Source organism: Tigriopus californicus, chromosome 2 (assembly GCF_007210705.1).
Source record: "Tigriopus californicus strain San Diego chromosome 2, Tcal_SD_v2.1, whole genome shotgun sequence".
NCBI classification, from domain to species: domain Eukaryota; kingdom Metazoa; phylum Arthropoda; class Copepoda; order Harpacticoida; family Harpacticidae; genus Tigriopus; species Tigriopus californicus.
The window spans coordinates 2,710,985-2,727,611 of NC_081441.1; the positions used below are offsets into that span (position 1 = coordinate 2,710,985).

The window sequence follows — 16,627 nt, forward strand, 5'->3', positions numbered from 1 at the left end:
AGTAGTACGAGCGGCGACTCAGAGTGAAATACGTAAATTACATGTCGCCTTACCCAGATTGTTCCAACGGCTCTTTTTTTTTTGCTTTATGACTCAAATTTCGTGACAATTTCGACATTTGCCACACCTGGAAGAGGCTGTCTGTGTTTTTACAGCTTTTCTTAAAAGGTGTATTGAAAGGTTACCACCTTCCGTTGAATTTCTCACTTCTTGAAAGGTCCTATATTTTCTATAAGCAAAGGGTCCTCAAGTCAGTTTGTCACCTGTTGGCCAAGAAGACGATGGGTCTATTCACACTCGTCTCACTTTTGCTCCTTTCAACATCGATCAATTCCCAAACATTGAAGATGGTCCCAAAGGACATGAATATTGCTGGGTAAAGTATCGGCTTAAATCTTGAAGGTCGTGGTGCATTTGCAAAGGTCTCCTTTCTTCACCGCATGCAGAGACCTGCCCGTCCTGACTGAACGGCCGATTATTGGCATTTTGGCGCATGACGCTTCTGAATTCCTACTTGAGGCCAATTTCGCACACTCGAGTAAAGTGGTGGAATCGTATGTAAAGTTCCTGGAACAGGGCGGCGCCAGAGTGGTACCCATCATGTTGGGCAAAGATGCCGATTACTACGACATGATGTTCATGGCCACTAATGGGTTACTGTTGCCCGGAGGAAGCGCGGTAGTAACTGACTCTGGTAAATATTTTTTCAACCTTTACCCTTGGGCAGGTTTCCTCAACCGCGGGACCATAAAGTAGACTAAATAGTCGTTACTTAGGGCAGGTATTTCAGACGATACAAAGCGTAAAGAATTGATTACAAAAAGGAGTAACAGAAGTAAAAAAGTAGGCGAACGAAATCAGTTGAAAACGTATCAAATTTGACTTAAAAGAAAGATGCAAAGCAACTTCTTTTTTAGTGTTGCGAGGGTGATGGACCTCATCCAGTTTTCAAATGACTTGCCTTGTTTAGATGTGCAGTGATATATTAAGTGAATAGCTATTCATTCAATGGCAATGGCTTTCTTTGCACCAAGTTTATACAAATGAGCCTTGAAGGAAATCGTTATGATCAAGACTTGAAGACACCTTTGACAAGTTCCTTCTCATGAACTTTTTTTCATGGGCTTGAACAGGAAAACGAGTTCAAGGTGTTGATCATGTCACCTTTTTAAAATCTGAACTTGAAACAACCTCATATCAATGGAGTAATGGCCATTGAATCAGCACTTCACTTTCGTGAAAACAAGTTTGCGAGTTCAATTCTTGACTCAAAACAAAATTAGAGGCCAATATTTCATTTGCAGAAATAAGGATGACTTCGTGAGTGACAATGGAAGCTTATTTTACAGCCACTCATGAACAAGCAACCATGAACTGAACTTTCTAACAATTTTTGTCTTCTGATGTGTTAAGATTCTTCAGCTAAAAATCGGTAAACAGAAAAGAAATAATAATAATAATAATCTTTATTGCGACTCTTGGTCATGTCATGGCGTAAAAGTAACTATAAAATAAAATCTGATGTATAAACATCATACAAAGAAATAAAACAAGAAAAATGTCAGGATGGTAAAGGCAATAAAATAGTTGACTAGAAAGTGATATCACAATGAGAATGACTAGAATTGGTTCAATGCACATGAAAAAAGGTAAGAGGTGAGTTACAGATAGTACAAAGGCAGGTAGGTAGAGGTAAGTGATGAAAATCTTGGTTATTGCAGTAGAGTGGATGGGCCAGATTGAACAGATCCTTTGTCAGCTCCCGTCGCTGATGGTATTTGGCTGGGAGCCGGACAAAGGTGCGTGACTGCCAATACTCCGAAGGGATGTCGGGCCAAGGACAATAAGGTGTTAACAAGTCCTTGACCGGAAATGATAACTTGTGTCCGGACATCACCTCCGGAAAGGTCAGGTTCCCAACACTGTTGGACACTAACCTTGCCAGCCCGATGGTAAGGGGCTCGGTTTCACATAGAAAATGTGTCCATGCATTGTTGGCATATTGGGGCACGCAGAGGTATCGCTTGAGGAACTTGGTGTAGGTGGCATCGGCGGATTTGAGGGCGGATTGGGCGGAGTTGGGAAGCCAAAGGTGTAGGCCGTAGAGGAAAATTGGGGTGACGTAGATCCGGAAGAGTTGAAGGATTATTGGGAGGGGAAGATTCTTGATGGGAAGTCTATTGCATATGTATCCGATCCTGGCCCTGGCCTTAGTTATTGTGGATTTGAGGTGATTGGTGAATGAGAGTTGGGTGGAGAAGGTGAAACCGACATAGTTAAAACTATTGACGATTTCAATCGGACTATTGTTAATATGGAAATAGCTAAAAATAGCTATTCATTCAATGACACTTGTTTTCTGTGCATGAAGTTTATAAAATGAGGCTTGAAGAACTTGATAGTGACGAGTTTGCCTTTTCATGCTAAAGGGGAGTTTGAACTTTGGACTTGCCCATATACCACTCAAATAAAACGGCATTAAAATGCAAACGAGTGTAATGGGTTGGCCATGTCAACTTTTTGAAATCCAAACATGAATTATTCACTGCTTGAAGTGTTAAAAGTTAAAAGGTGAAAAAGCTTCAGGCAGTGGGGACCACAATAAGAAGAGGACTGATGACTTTCTGGATGACCTCCAGAGCCGCATGAGAATTTATAGATTAGAATGTTGATGCTTTACTTCGTTTTGTCTTTTTTCTTGTGAACATATAGTAAAAATAATCATCATCCTCTCAAAATAGCAAAATATGAATAAATTTTAATTGTTTACCCGAGCCCGGTTCATAAGTAAAAGACGTGGAGTGGAGACCCTTACCTCAGTGGGCGTACTATCATGAATTGCCAGACCTTTACACCCCTCTATATTGGGCTGGTTGGCGTTTCAAGAAATGATCGCCTAATCAGATGACTCCTGGTCTTTGGTTTGCGTTTTGTTTCATAACTTTGAAAGATCATTCGTTTTTTTTTTCAGGGTATGCTAGAGCAGCGAAGGAGATGTATGAGAGAGCCTTGTCGTCACCCGACTACTATCCAATCTGGGGTGAATGCTTGGGTTTGGAGCAATTACTCCAATTTGGAGTTGGCATGCAAGTCCTCGTAACACCTTGTGAGGCTGAGAATTTCACTCACCAACTCAATGTTCACCCCACTGAGTGGCAGGAAAGTCATATGGGCAAGTCTATGCCAAGCGACATTTATCATGTCTTAACCACAGAATCTTTGGCCTTCAATAACCACCAGTGAGTATCAGGGAGGAAATAATCTATGTTTGTATTCACTGCTTGACGGCTCAAATTGTTCCTTGCAGGAATTGTGTCACTCCCAAACAATTTGAAAAATTTGGTCTGGACTCATTTTGGCGTCCTCTATCGATCAACACCGCCTTAGATGGACAAAAATTTCATTCTTTAGTTGAAGCCAGATACTTCCCATTTTGGGGTCTGGGATTTCATCCGGAAAAATCCATTTATGAGTGGACTACTGAGCTTACCAACATTCCTCACACTGCAAATGCCATCAAGGCTGGTGCATTTTTCGCGCAATTTTTTGTTCAAGAGTGCCGCAAGAACGATCATCACTTTGCATCGCGAGAGATGGAGGATAAGTTCCTCATCAATAATTTCAAATCCGAATTTGTGGGTCGGAAGGGCATTGATTATAAAATGATGAATGTATACTTGTTTAATTAGCCTCATCGAAAGGCAAATAGTTTACAGTGCTGTCTGTTAATTGGGGGTCCTGTGCACTCTATCTTGTTTTTTTTTTTTTTTTTATGGCAGCCATTTTGTGATGAGAATTTAATGCCAATACACTTGATCTGTGTTACCGTTCATTGCTTCCTCTTTTGAGACTAAGCTCACCAAATTTGAGCATTCTATTGGTAAAAAGTGCTTTGCTACGAGCGCCAATTGAACTTCGTATGAAATCAAGAGCCCACATTTTCAACACGCGTATTATTCAACAGGATATGTATTCATTTCCTTTTATTCTTGTCCACTTTCCGCCTGGCTTTGCCCAACCGCTTGGCTCCTCCTTTCATTCCTCCAGCGGCGGGCTTTTTGAATCGCTTAAACCCAGACACATCGTTGACACTATCTTTCGTATTGGCCTTGGTTCCTTTCTTCTTGCCTCCAAAGCCGAACTTCTTGTCCTTGACTTTCCGCTTCTCAAGCATTCTATGAAAAAGGAAAGAGCATGCAGACCGACCGCTCTATGAAGGTCAAAATAACTCGTTCCATGTCGTTGATTACCGCTTATTGTTCATGGGACCACTCCCGCCCCCGGGTCCACTTTTTTGAGCGTTCTTGCCTCCTTTCTTCTTCCCACCTTCATCTTCAAGGTCTTTGAGGAAGTCGATGGAGTCTGTTTGGCCTTTCCGGAACTTCTTCACCTGATTCAACATGTCAGTCTTCTCCTTTTGTCGCTTTTGTTGAACCTCGATTTGGACCTTCTTTCCGAACTTTTTCAATTCGCGCAATTTGCGTATCTTGTCCATTCGCTCCTCGGTCAATTGCTTAGACACGATCTTCTCTCGGATCTGGAGGAAAAAAATTCTTTTCTTTTTTATTTTACAAATCAATAACCATGAACTTTTTTGTGAACACTTTTTTATTTACCTTTTGCATGTGCTCATCGGTCTTGGCCATCTGGGCAAAGTAATCTTCCGGCCTTTTGGTCTTGATCCCCATGCTTTTCAGCCTTGGAATTGCCTCCAGGACCGCAGCTTGAGCTTGACGATAGAACAGCAGTTCTCGTTTGAAGTCATTATGGACTGCATCGCGTTCAATCCCAGCGGTAACTTTGGCCTGTTTCAAAACCTGGGTAAAAAACGAAAAAAAACATTTGACATTTGACTTATTCTTTGCTCACTTTTACAAGAACAGACAATTACATTTGTATGAGAAAACATATTGAGTAGGTCATTGAGACTGAATGAACATTGCCTTGGAAAGACAGTAGTCACAAGTGTGCGTAGTCCGAGGTCATTCCATTTTCTATAACTATTTGTCATGATGTGTTTTTACTGAAAAATACGTCACTTTCTGACCGAACACTATTTTTAATATCGTCTTTTTTGGATTAAAGTTTAATTCTTCACTGGAATCATTTTAACTTGTCTTTGAAGGATGAAGAAATCCTCTAGGTATTCAACACGCTTCCTGTGCAAGTTTATAAATCTGTACAACTCGACCAACTCAGGTAAAAAAGTATTGCATCTTTAACTTATTACTATTCACTGTCAGGGCAAAATTCAGCACGTAGCTCTTGTTCTTAAACATCGTGTAAAGCAAATCGGTCTTGCTTTAAGGCACTACAATTAAGATTTTGATCTTCTCGACAGCTCTCACCATTAAGGTTTTTTACCATTAGAAATTTTACGACTCATTTTCGTTACATCACTTTTGACAAGTGCGGCAGGTGAAACAGGTGATTCGGAACCTGCAAGGATTCGAACAATCCATTTGCGCTTAGTTTATGCCTCAGATTTCGACAAAAAAATCAAAATCAAAATATCTTTACCTAAAGTTTGGTTCCCTCGTCTTTACGAATAAGCTTTGTTCAAATTTCATGTCCTCTTTCTCAAACGACTCTACTAATGATTTGAAAGCTGAAACCAGGGCTGAATCGCATTTGCTCCTGAACAATCGCTTCTGCGACCCTGAGTAAAAAGTTCTGTCTCAACGCTTCCACTAAACCATTAAGTGCAAAGCAACTGATGCTCAATTCTTTCCTATACTGTCGTTGTCAATGAAATGTCCTCCACGTCCATTTAATTTAGGACATCTGCTCGCTTTTAAAGTCATCTTCGGGTCAGGATTGTTAGGGACAAATCAAATGTGGTCAATGAGGTTCTTCGGCACGTGATGATGCCTCTGATTTCGAAACCGGCTTTTCCATCAGAATAGCAATGTTTTGGCTGTTCATCATCTCATTGCTCACATCTCACATTTGAATTCAAGGAGAATGAGGTACCTCCTAATCCTCGTTAGTTTGGGTCTTTTTCAATGTGTCGACCTTAGGTGAGTTTCTATCTCTTTATTTGATTCTAACAACCAATACTCGTGTCTCTAACGATCCTTTGAAATATCCTCTCTTGCCTTAGATTTACTTGTGGAAAAAGATCACCATGTGTAAAAATATTTGCCACAAAAAGAGAAAGGAATTACAAAATGAATCGAACTTGAGTGCGGCATATTGTGGCTAATAGCAATAGCAGTTTTGGTCGTTCAGACATTTTAGGGGTCTTAACTTTTAGGGTTTTGAGCCTCATTTATATCTAGGACCTCGACCTAGCTGATTGAAAGCGTGACGTCATTTCGATTTTCAAATCCAATTCTCGAATGAAACTACGACTTTAAAATCATCTACGTTCCAAAAATATCGTTTAGCCCTTATATGTCTTGACAGTGCTTTTCTTTCAACCCTTCAATTGAAAAGGTTGTTCAAGGACAATATTCTCACGGATCGCCCCGTTATCGGGGTCTTGGCTCAAGAGCTCACTTCGGAGCTGAAGGCGCTGTTCCCTCAACATAAATCCTACCTCCTGTCCAGCTATGTCAAGTTTATGGAACAAGCTGGAGCTCAAGTGGTCCCAATCATGATTGATCGGAGCGATGACTACTATGAGAAGCTGTTCAGCTCGATTAATGGATTCGTTTTGCCGGGGGGAGAGGTGAATATATCGAATTCGGGTACGATGATGAGTTGCGTGCTGTTCAGAAATGCCCGATAATGGAAGGTCATGACAATTCCTTTGTTCACGGAAAATGCCCTTTGGGAAGTCATGCTTTGGACCAATTGAAAACTTGTGCAAGTGGTGGCTATGATTTTCTACCGGATCAGGTTTTGAGATTGAGCAATTGAAATTGACGCCAAAGGCTTCTTGAAAAGGCTACATTTCAAGTTAAAGCAAGAAATACCGAGACGCAGCACGCTTCATATTGATACCAGGTTCTTTTCAGTTGTATAACAACAAACATTGCCATGTGAAAAATGATGCTTTAATAACGGGAAATTCAAAATTGACGATCAAACTTTTTTCTCAAAAGAATCTCACAAGCGGATGTTTTACTCCAAATAGAGCTCTCTTTCGAGTAATGTGTTCTTTTCATTGAATCGGCCTGGTTACATGAACCGCTTTGTCGGCCCCAGACCGAACAATAATGCTCTTTAGTGATCTCATCACTAACTCAATAGTTTCCTTTAATGTAGGTTACCAGAGAGCTGCCAAGAGGATCTTCCACTTGGCCACCAACAGGGGCGAATATTTTCCCATTTGGGGCACATGCTTGGGATTTGAGCAACTCACCCTACTCTCTGACAGCATGAGGGACAGTTTGGTGGATTGCGCCAGTGAAGATCGAGCTCGACCCTTGCATTTCAATTATCAGGTAAGTGCATCTATTCAGCACCTCATTTGCCACTTGTCAATCCTTTTGCAACAAGGTTTGGAAAAAGAAATTCTTTAGAAGTCTCGGCTTTCCGGGTACTAGCAACTAATGTTGGCAGCCTTTTCAGGCCTTTTCCACGAAAAATTTGCTTATTTAGTCCTTTCAAACGAATGTTTGCATATGAAGAAAAGAGATAACGTGACCAGTTTGAACTATTAGGAATTACATGAAAACTACCGGACCCTGATCTTTAATGAGTCAAGACATATTGACATGTCGTCTTAATTCAAGCCTAGCTCTAGATCTTGGGTTGATCTACTAAGTTTACAAAGTGCTCATTAAAAGAGAGGTACCTTTCTGACTTATGGCAGTTACGGTAGTATAAGGGGCTTTATGTGAAAGTTTTAGTTCCTTGATCTCTTTCATTTTCAGCATCATGCATTAGGTACGAGTCTATCTTGGTCAGAGTTTAAGGAATGGGTTGCTATTCCCATTCCAATACCTTTGTAACACATTGGTATTGAAGTAATTGTAAAGGGAAATTTATTAGTGCAGTCCTAGACTAAAGCGATTTTCTTAGAGGTCTTACCTCGGAGTTTGGTGCTTGGTGCTTGGACGTTATCCAGGATGAAAAGAAGCTGACCGGGAGTGTTGAGTGGAAGATCATTCTGATTAACGTCCAAGCGTTGACTCCGAGGTAAGAGCGTTTAAAAAACAGACCTTTGATCCACTTTAAGAAGAAGGAGAAGAGCAGTTAAACTGATAATGTCTCTATCTGCAGGCTTTTTCAACCAGTCACATGGGACAAGCTATGCCTGGCGACGTCCTCAAAATCTTGGCCACCCAAGCGTCCACGGTGAACTTCCATTCCAAATGTTTGACTCCGGACAACTTTGAACGATTCAAATTGGGCAAATTCTGGCAAGTACTCGCCACCAATAGGGATGACAACAATTTGGGGTTCATTTCACTCATGGAGTCTATCCACTTTCCGATTTGGGGCTCTCAGTTCCATCCGGAGAAGAACGCTTACGAATGGAGTCATCGACGGAAGAACATCCCTCACGATCGAGCATCCATTGAATCCGTGGCATTTTTTGCCAATTTCTTCGTGCACGAATGCCGAAAGAACGGGCATCATTTCTCTGACCGAGCCTCGGAAGACAAGCACTTGATCTACAACTACAACCCGGTGTTCACGGGCACTCGCACTATTGATAGCCAATTCACGCAAACCTACATATTTTACTAACTTTAATAAATGATCTGTCTGGTAACGACTCTTGAGTCAACTATTTTGATATGATGATCATGAAATGATGGTATGGACGAGGTCAAAAGAAGCATCGAAGCTGAAGGTGAATAGACTATCCAAAAATAGATTGTGCCAATCAACAAGGACACAAGTAAGCATTGTCAGTTTTCATGGGAAATGCAACATCCGAAATGACTTGTTGTCAGTTGAGAGGTCTTGGCGCAATTATTGTCAGTTATAAACTTCAATCTTTATTAAAATTCACGATTGCGTTTGAAATTAATGTTCAAATTTGAGATCCGACTAACAATCAATGGTAGCCTGGTCTGAGACGCTCACATCGATCTAAACTTGAAATTGTCCATCTCGACGATTCTTGACTCAGGGAAAACATTTCCGTACAATTCAAGGCGTGGTAAATGCTGTTTCCTTGAGACGAAGTGCTAGCTTTACTCCATCCGTCTGGCAAGTGGGCGTGCCTGATGCAATAAACTGATCGAAACAGAAAAAATCCAGCTAAACAAAACCCTAATTGCCTCCCTCATTTTCCTCAATCCCATGATCAATAAGAGATATAATAAGAGACTGGGATTGAATTATGAAGGGATGGCACGGGCAGTCCTACCTTTTCTCGGGCCTTGAGATGTTGATTTTCTTGAAAGGCCAATTCGGGAGCCAAGGGCGCCAATTTATTGACCAGATCCAATCGCTCGATCCACGGCAGCTTCACCTCGAGTTCGGCCAATTTTTGATTCAAGCCCACCGTGTTATTGATCCGTGGTCGATTCGCTTTCTTTTCGTACATGGTATTCATACCCGGCTGGATCAGACCCGCAGCGAAGGCCTCTTGTAACTAAAGAACATCGAAAATCCGTACCCATTAGTCATCTAGCTTTGATAGATTAATCTGTAAAGCGTTGAGCTTGGCAGGCAAATTGGTCTTCGGTTTTTGATTGATTCTGATCGCACGACGGGGATACCATTTGAGAAATGTGGGCATGGCTTGGTGGGTCTGGATTTACTTTTCCATGTGCTGGGTGACAATTGTTCGAGCTTGTTTAGCCCACAAACAATCTCCAAGCACTACGTCCATGTTGCCAATTCGACCATATCTACACCAATAATTGCCTTCAAGGACTTGCATAGCCCCAACATTCATGCTTTAAGGCTAGCCCTTGGCGATGACCAAACTCCTGATTCGATCTGGATTATGCTCAGCCAAAGCTACACCCCGCTCAAGACGTGGCTGGCATTTTGTACAATCGTACAATGTTGTGATTAGTACGGCTTTATGGCTGTTCTAAAACATATAGGTGCGCCCGAGGAATGTGGGCAACAAGTCAAGAAGCATTGCAATTTCCAATGTCCGTGAGATAACTCAGACTGACGACGTTGATCCGCTTTCTTTCCTACCTCTTCGTCCGAATCGACATCAATATCTTGGAGCGTCATTTGGCCCGAATCGTCCACTTCCGAACCGGAGCTGCTACCTGGATCCTCTTTTTCTGTCATGGTGGGCGGGTTTCGATCGAACTTGGACCTCGCAATCAGGCCTTGGCTTGATCTGGATGGACCCGTCAAACACGTGAAGCAAATTGTGGCTTGTATTTAGAGACTCGGGAGGGCATGGCTTGGGATAGGTCGAATCTTAACCGCAAACCGAGCTTCAGAGCATAAATCTGGGAATCATGGGTAAGGAAACCAGGGTAGAGGACATGTGAAGAGGAAATGGGCATGTATTTATTAAATACATTTCAATACTATGTAAGAAACGTGGTTGAATTCCATCCAGTTAATTCGATTTGACCTACCTTTAATTTCCATCTACCACAGTTGAAATGCAGGGTTGACCAAATCTTCCTCAAGACTGAATCAAGCATAGTGAGATCAACTCTCATGACTATGAATCACCACCAAGCCGACATATCATACAACTCACTGAATAAATTATTCATCAATTACACTTTCAAAGGCTTCAGTCTGGCCCTAAGACGACCAATTTCGATATAATAGACGAGACTTGATGGCCAGTTTTGGCTGGACTAAGACATTTTGGCCTCCCTGCCCAGCACGGCATTGTTTGGTTGTTCCTAGAGTTATTTGCCTCCGAAAACAACGTTCGACTCAGCTCATCACCATCGGTGTACTTACTACGGCTGCCTAGTTCCACTGATTCAAATCCCCGGGGAGAGCTTTGGCGGGACCGGGTTTTGCTACCTCTATTCATCCCTCACCATGTCCTCATCCAAAGCCCATCCTCCGGAGCTCAAGAAGTTCATGGACAAGCGGGTAAGTTGGATCATAGCATAGGCCACCTGGTCAATGCACTGGAGAATTTCGGGGCCTTTTTCTGGTAGGGGTAAATTTTGAGGGCCTGATTTAAAAAAAAACAATCTTAGACTCAAGGACATTAGTACGAGTATAGAGCGATTCAGTGAATGATCAAAGCAGAAAACTTGGTTTATTATATACTTGGACCCATGGCCCCGTAGAATTTTCGGGTCTAATTCTTAGCAATCCGGCCCGGGTGATTGTTTTCTCAGATGCTCCCTACCGATACGTCCATGAGCTCCGGTTCGTTCATCTTTGACATCTTTGAACACAAAACAAGAGAAGCCCGGGGAGGAAGATCATTTAAAGACTTAATTTTCATTACCATCTCTCCTTGACACTTTTCTAGTTTAAGGTCATTCTGTTGTTTGCAGATTAGTTTGAAATTGAATGGTGGTCGCAATGTGGAAGGCGTGCTTCGAGGATTCGACCCGTTCATGAATCTGGTTTTAGACGACAGTGTGGAGCAAGCCAAATCCGGAGACAGGAAGAACATTGGCATGGTCGTCATACGAGGCAACTCTGTGGTCATGCTCGATGCCAAAGATCGCATCTAACCCCGAACTTAACCCCTTTCCCATTTTCTTTGGGTATTCGTTTGGTGGCTTCAACCTCAAAAGGACCCTATATTCCCTTTGTATGTCATAGGGTTCTTTCGGAAAATGTTCGAGTTCCTTGTAATAAAAACCAGAAAATGATCGCCATCGGAAACATTGAAATTTCCAAAATATCTTTATTCATAAGAAACAGTTCTCCAAATTGACAAGCAAGTCAGTGAATATGAAACGTTCATCCATAATCATAATGCACAGGATATTTTCATGTATGTACTTATATGTCGAAGGGTTGATGCCTAGATCTAAATAAAGCAAGTTGAGCACCTCCCAAGACTTCCTTCCACAACTCGCAGGGATCGGAGGTCTGCATTGGAGGGAGAGAAAGTGTGTTAACACTCGCAATGTAAAGGATAAAGTGTATCGTTAAGGGATAGGTGAATACGGTGCCATCCCGCAGCATGACACCCATCACTGAATACCCAAGAGCATGAACAATCAACTAATCAAAACGGCATATAAGATTTTAAGAAACGTTACCGGATTTAAAATCTCTCCAATCTCGGATTAGGTCACCGCCTACTTACCTCGAACACCTGTGTTGTAAATCATTTTTTGATCAAACGATTTGTTAATTTTCTTTTCAAAGTTCAGAATTATTCAAAACGTGAGCGAAAAAACTCAGCTCGTAAATACAAGCTCAACCCCTGGTTACCGAATAGTACTGAAGTCAATGACCAGATCCGAGGCGTCCGCACAAGTTGGCCAAGAAGCGGGAAGTTTGAAATTGCCCGTTGACTCGCACAACACCTGAAATTCCGCGGTTGTGGGATCATCCTCTCGAAGTTGGCCCTCGGGACATTTGAAGATACCGTTCTCGTTGAAGCTCACGTGGGTCTGGGTTTCAAGTGTGAGAGTCCCGGCATTGGCCTCTTGCTCTTTTAGTTGGCGGATATCGCAAAGGTTTACTGAAACGAAACAAAAGAAAAACGACCCAGGGGATTCAACGCCGATTGCAATGTTGAGTCAGTCAGTGGTAGAGACTCGGACTTACATTTGCACTCGTAATCTTTAAGATTCTCATCGGTGAGTGACCATGTTTCGTCCCATTGACACGTGTTCTTGATTTCACCCACTCTCTCCGTACCCTTGAAGACCTCATCCAATTCGGATTTACATTTGTATCTACGATTGTAGCAAGTACAGGCTGGTGAAGCAATTCATGGCCATGCATGGCAGTGCAAATCATGGTCTCTTACGTCACAATATCATCGTTGTTGTACGTCTTGGAAGAATCGTAATCGTTGGAGAACGTTTCCGTGAATACAGCTCCCAAGGTCCCAGTGACAGAGTCTCCCAAGCTTCCCGAGTCTGCCAGAGTCTCGGTCCCCGGTGGTTTTTGGGAGCAGGTCTTACTTTCCACGCATTTCCCGAAAGGCTCGGGGTATATAAAATTGCCCTTGGTCCGGTCGCAAGTGGCGTACTTCTCCGTAGATTGGTCGTCCTCGTAGAAAAAACCGTCCTTACACTTGTATTCGATCTTGATGCCCAACAAGTGGTTGGTGAGCGTTTGGGAGGCGTTCGAGTTGATGTTGTCGGTGGATTTGTCCAAAGGTTTATCCATACAAGCGAACCCTGGAAGCAATTCATGAAAGTTCGAGGCCATAGTTGAATAGGTGGTGAAGAACGATAATTATAAAATTAGAAAACTAATTTTATTTATGAAACATTGGCATCCCTGAGCCAAAAGACCTAGTAATGGAAAGTTTTTCCAGGTTTTCATAAGTAATCAAAGCTCAACTTGTTTGGTTGACAACCTCTTCTTTGTACTGTAAATTGAACTTATGTACATGCTGTCTACAGAAGCGCTCAAAAGTAATGCCTTCGATAGGGTCCCGTAAAAGTATTCACAGTTTGTTCTATTATTGCATCTCTCTCTTGGTTGGTCAACGCTTCTAACGGACGTATTTCTTCTCAAGTTTTGGTAGAACTCAGGAATGACATAGATCATTCAAGAAAACTTGATGGGGCACTCCATTGAGGCCACCATTTCTGGTAAGTCATAGCCGTAATAGATTTAAGGTTTCTGGTACTTACGTTCGCACGTTCCCACATCGCTCCATGTTCCATCTGCTTGGCAAACGGTATTTTGCGTGTCGGAATTGGTATCTTTGAAGCGAAAGCCGTCATTACAAGTATAGCTATAAATGGAATGGGACGTCACAATTTGTTGGTATGAGTCGCTCAAGGGCAATCTACCTTAAGGAATATACAACATTATGCTTAAATGCAGAGTGACAAATCAATCCAAGTGAAGCAAGCAACGTTCAATTGGCTGGATTTGTAATGTAATTTCTAAAGCTAACGAGTGAAGTTGCAAGGCCAAGACCAAGTCTGACGTTGCAAGTCCTCTCAAGGCAAGAGATCCACAGCCTTGTGATTCATCGATCAGAAGGCTTTGGATCGATGTCTACTAAGAACCCGAAGTTATGTCTTAATGATGTGTTGCAAAACCACAAAATGGAGGAAGGTTTTTGGGAGAGGCACTCATGAAGATTCAAGGTGAACTAAATGTTCAACCGGACTTGGATATAAGTGCTTAGAGGAAAGCTATTGTAGCAGCAATTACATTTTCCTTACAGCGTCAAAAGTTGTCAGGACAATCACTTGGTTACCGTAAACCAAGCTATTAACGACAAGTGATTCCCTCTCAAGTCACAGGCATGATCAAGCTCTAATAAGTGTTGGCTATTATTCATGACACAGGAATCAATTGTCGTTGCTGGCAATCCTCAAAGCATAAACCATGCAATGCTTTCAACCCACACATGTATGTACGCAGACCTGTAGTCCTGACAAAGAACGCCTTGATTGACCAGGACAGAAGAGGCAAGAATCTTCATCGCTCCACATTTAGGGAGAATTAACGAAATGGCATGGATCATTCGTGCACTTCATGCACCTTCTCACCCAACAATATGTATTCATCTACCTCTTTTATATATGTGTGTAATGTCCGTAAATGTCCAAAAATAGTTTTATAGATTACTATCCCGTAACTGCGGAATTTTATTCCTTCCGATTTGCATTGATTTAAACGAGTTTCTAGATCACTGGAACACGAATTGAGATCGATCAAGTAGTTTACACACAGATTAGATTTCATTTGATCTTCCGATATTTCAGTCTCAACTCAGCGCTTCAAATTTCTCCCCTTTTTATCCATTAAATGGCTCCATCAAAATTGAGCCAAACGCGTCGTCATAAGGAAAGATCCAAAAATATTACTCGTCAGTCCCACGCAAAAACAAGGAGTACATGACCTTTAATTAGAGCGCCTTTTTTTCTTTGTCAATGAGCACGCAGTTTTGGGTTTCAGCCGAGTGGTTACCACTTTGGGGCCTAAAAGACCTTTCTCATTGATCAGAACGACAGGATTGAAGCACTTTGTCGTAACCTTGTTTTGCCTCCCGGAAGAAATACTGTAAATGACTGTGATCACCAGTCCACCATTGGCCATCGAAAAATCGATTGTGGATAACACATGGTTGCTGAATGTAATGCTTGCGGTCACGAAACAAAACACTTAGTTCCAAAATAAAAAATCACAAACGGTATGTGTACAAAATTGACCATTCTTGGTTAGTCAGACTATCTTACTTGTGGAATAGCCGGATGTGCATAGTGAAAGGAGCTTAGATGCCGTTTACAATGAAAATAAGACCTGAAAAAGTAAGCAATAGTCAGTGAATCTAGAAGTCATCCCTAGAGAATTGATAAATATATTTTGGGAGTATTGCACCATTTTGTGGCATTTTTGAACGGTTTGATGCCTTCTGTCCAAATTTCCGCAAAATTAGCGATTTTAGTTGCAATCAATCGAAAAAGTTGACCTTTTTTCCTGCCAATATACTTCAGCAATGAACATGAATATCAAAGCTTGGCGTATTTGTTCTTAATACCTAGAGGTGATGTTTTTTTGGTCTCTTTAGCCCTGGTAAATTCACCCCCGCCCACTGTAAAAAAGGCCCATCTTATTCCTTCCGACTATCTGAAACGTCAATCCGACATGGAAAAATAATAGAAATGTGTGTGTTATAGTTTACTGCTTCTCTCACTTTTGATATCTCGATCATCTTCTCTCTTTCTTTTATTCTCTTCTTTTGGGCCAATAATCGATCCTACACATTATTTTTTGAGGGGCCTTAAGCAATGAATGGAAAGACAAAGTTTTAGATAATTTGAACTACTTCACGTGTAGAATTGTATCAGGCCGAAGTAAATGATCAAGTGATAAAAGAAGTGTTCCCTTGAGCGTATGAAAATCTCTGATGCATGTCATCATATTTCGAGTATCATTTCATCAAATTAATCATTAACAAATCAACTCTCAATGTACGAAGACAACTTTTTATCTGCGCTGATCTTTAAAGACGTAAATACTATTGGCAATATTGTGTGGCTAAAACATTAACCACTATTATAATTTCTTTCGAATTTGCATGTGCGTGCATCGTTGGATCAACAGGTCCGTGGGTTAAGCAACAGTTTTTATGCAAAAAAATAGCAGCACAAAACATGAATATCGAACTCAAAATTGTTACAAATCAATGTTTAAATGTGGTCTGTTGTCCAAGTTTTAGAAAGGGGTTAAGAATACGCAACGCTTCCATAAGATGTGACGCAAGCAAAGCTTTAGAAGCTTAGGGAACATTTGCTCGAAAAGAGTTTCAAACCGTCAAGAAGGCTCCAAGGTAACAAGAACCCAACAATAAACTTTAAAACGAAGAGGTCTACGGTGAAGCGATAACAGGCTGGGATTAAAATGCAGGGAGATCGGTTCTCTAGTAGTGTACGAGCACGCCACAGAATTTAAGAGTAAGCGCTTACAGCTCTTGTAGTTATCACAGGGAGGCACCAAACAATTTTCCCAATTTTTAAAGGGGGAGGTAAGTCGCTCCCCAGTAACTACAGGCCGATTTCTCTCACTTCAAATATTGCGAAGGCGTTTAAGAAGATCATGAAGTTCAAACTTGTTGAATTTCTTGACGTTCATGAAGTTCCCCTTTAGCCAACACGGGTTTAGAGGACATTTC

The 16,627-nt window shown here is 41.6% G+C and overlaps 5 protein-coding genes across 7 annotated transcripts; 3 read left to right on the forward strand and 2 right to left on the reverse strand.

Annotated features, from left to right (window-relative positions):
• The first annotated feature begins 15 nt into the window (after positions 1–15).
• Positions 16–3,830, forward strand: LOC131876842 (gamma-glutamyl hydrolase-like). Its single transcript, XM_059222347.1, has 4 exons — positions 16–376; positions 447–694; positions 2,972–3,239; positions 3,308–3,830. Exons 1-4 carry the CDS (start codon positions 282–284, stop codon positions 3,687–3,689), a joined length of 993 nt encoding a protein of 330 aa, XP_059078330.1. The 5' UTR covers positions 16–281; the 3' UTR covers positions 3,690–3,830.
• Positions 3,831–3,938: 108 nt separating this feature from the next.
• Positions 3,939–10,271, reverse strand: LOC131876841 (probable rRNA-processing protein EBP2 homolog). The gene is made up of 5 exons (XM_059222346.1): positions 10,060–10,271; positions 9,272–9,499; positions 4,617–4,817; positions 4,251–4,537; positions 3,939–4,175 (listed from the first exon to the last, which is right to left on the reverse strand). Exons 1-5 carry the CDS (start codon positions 10,156–10,158, stop codon positions 3,974–3,976), a joined length of 1,017 nt encoding a protein of 338 aa, XP_059078329.1. The 5' UTR covers positions 10,159–10,271; the 3' UTR covers positions 3,939–3,973.
• Positions 5,559–8,668, forward strand: LOC131876843 (gamma-glutamyl hydrolase-like). Of its 2 annotated transcripts, none has more exons than XM_059222349.1 (4): positions 5,559–6,020; positions 6,409–6,692; positions 7,213–7,391; positions 8,173–8,668. In XM_059222349.1, the coding sequence occupies exons 1-4, from the start codon at positions 5,965–5,967 to the stop codon at positions 8,641–8,643; spliced, it is 990 nt and encodes a 329-aa protein (XP_059078332.1). In that variant the 5' UTR covers positions 5,559–5,964; the 3' UTR covers positions 8,644–8,668. The 2 variants fall into 2 exon arrangements, with proteins under 2 accessions (XP_059078332.1, XP_059078333.1); XM_059222350.1 differs by having other exon boundaries at positions 6,439–6,692.
• Positions 10,272–10,725: 454 nt separating the features above from the next.
• LOC131893560 (small nuclear ribonucleoprotein G-like) lies at positions 10,726–11,676 on the forward strand. The gene is made up of 2 exons (XM_059243615.1): positions 10,726–10,935; positions 11,352–11,676. Exons 1-2 carry the CDS (start codon positions 10,882–10,884, stop codon positions 11,532–11,534), a joined length of 237 nt encoding a protein of 78 aa, XP_059099598.1. The 5' UTR covers positions 10,726–10,881; the 3' UTR covers positions 11,535–11,676.
• A 14-nt stretch (positions 11,677–11,690) lies between these two features.
• LOC131893558 (uncharacterized) lies at positions 11,691–14,250 on the reverse strand. Of its 2 annotated transcripts, XR_009374712.1 has the most exons (5): positions 13,629–14,250; positions 12,791–13,166; positions 12,586–12,716; positions 12,119–12,499; positions 11,691–11,898 (listed from the first exon to the last, which is right to left on the reverse strand). XR_009374712.1 is itself a non-coding variant. In XM_059243614.1 (4 exons), the coding sequence occupies exons 2-4, from the start codon at positions 13,153–13,155 to the stop codon at positions 12,243–12,245; spliced, it is 753 nt and encodes a 250-aa protein (XP_059099597.1). In that variant the 5' UTR covers positions 13,156–13,166; positions 13,629–14,250; the 3' UTR covers positions 11,691–12,242. The 2 variants fall into 2 exon arrangements, 1 of the variants encoding a protein (XP_059099597.1); XM_059243614.1 differs by having other exon boundaries at positions 11,691–12,499.
• Positions 14,251–16,627: the final 2,377 nt, after the last annotated feature.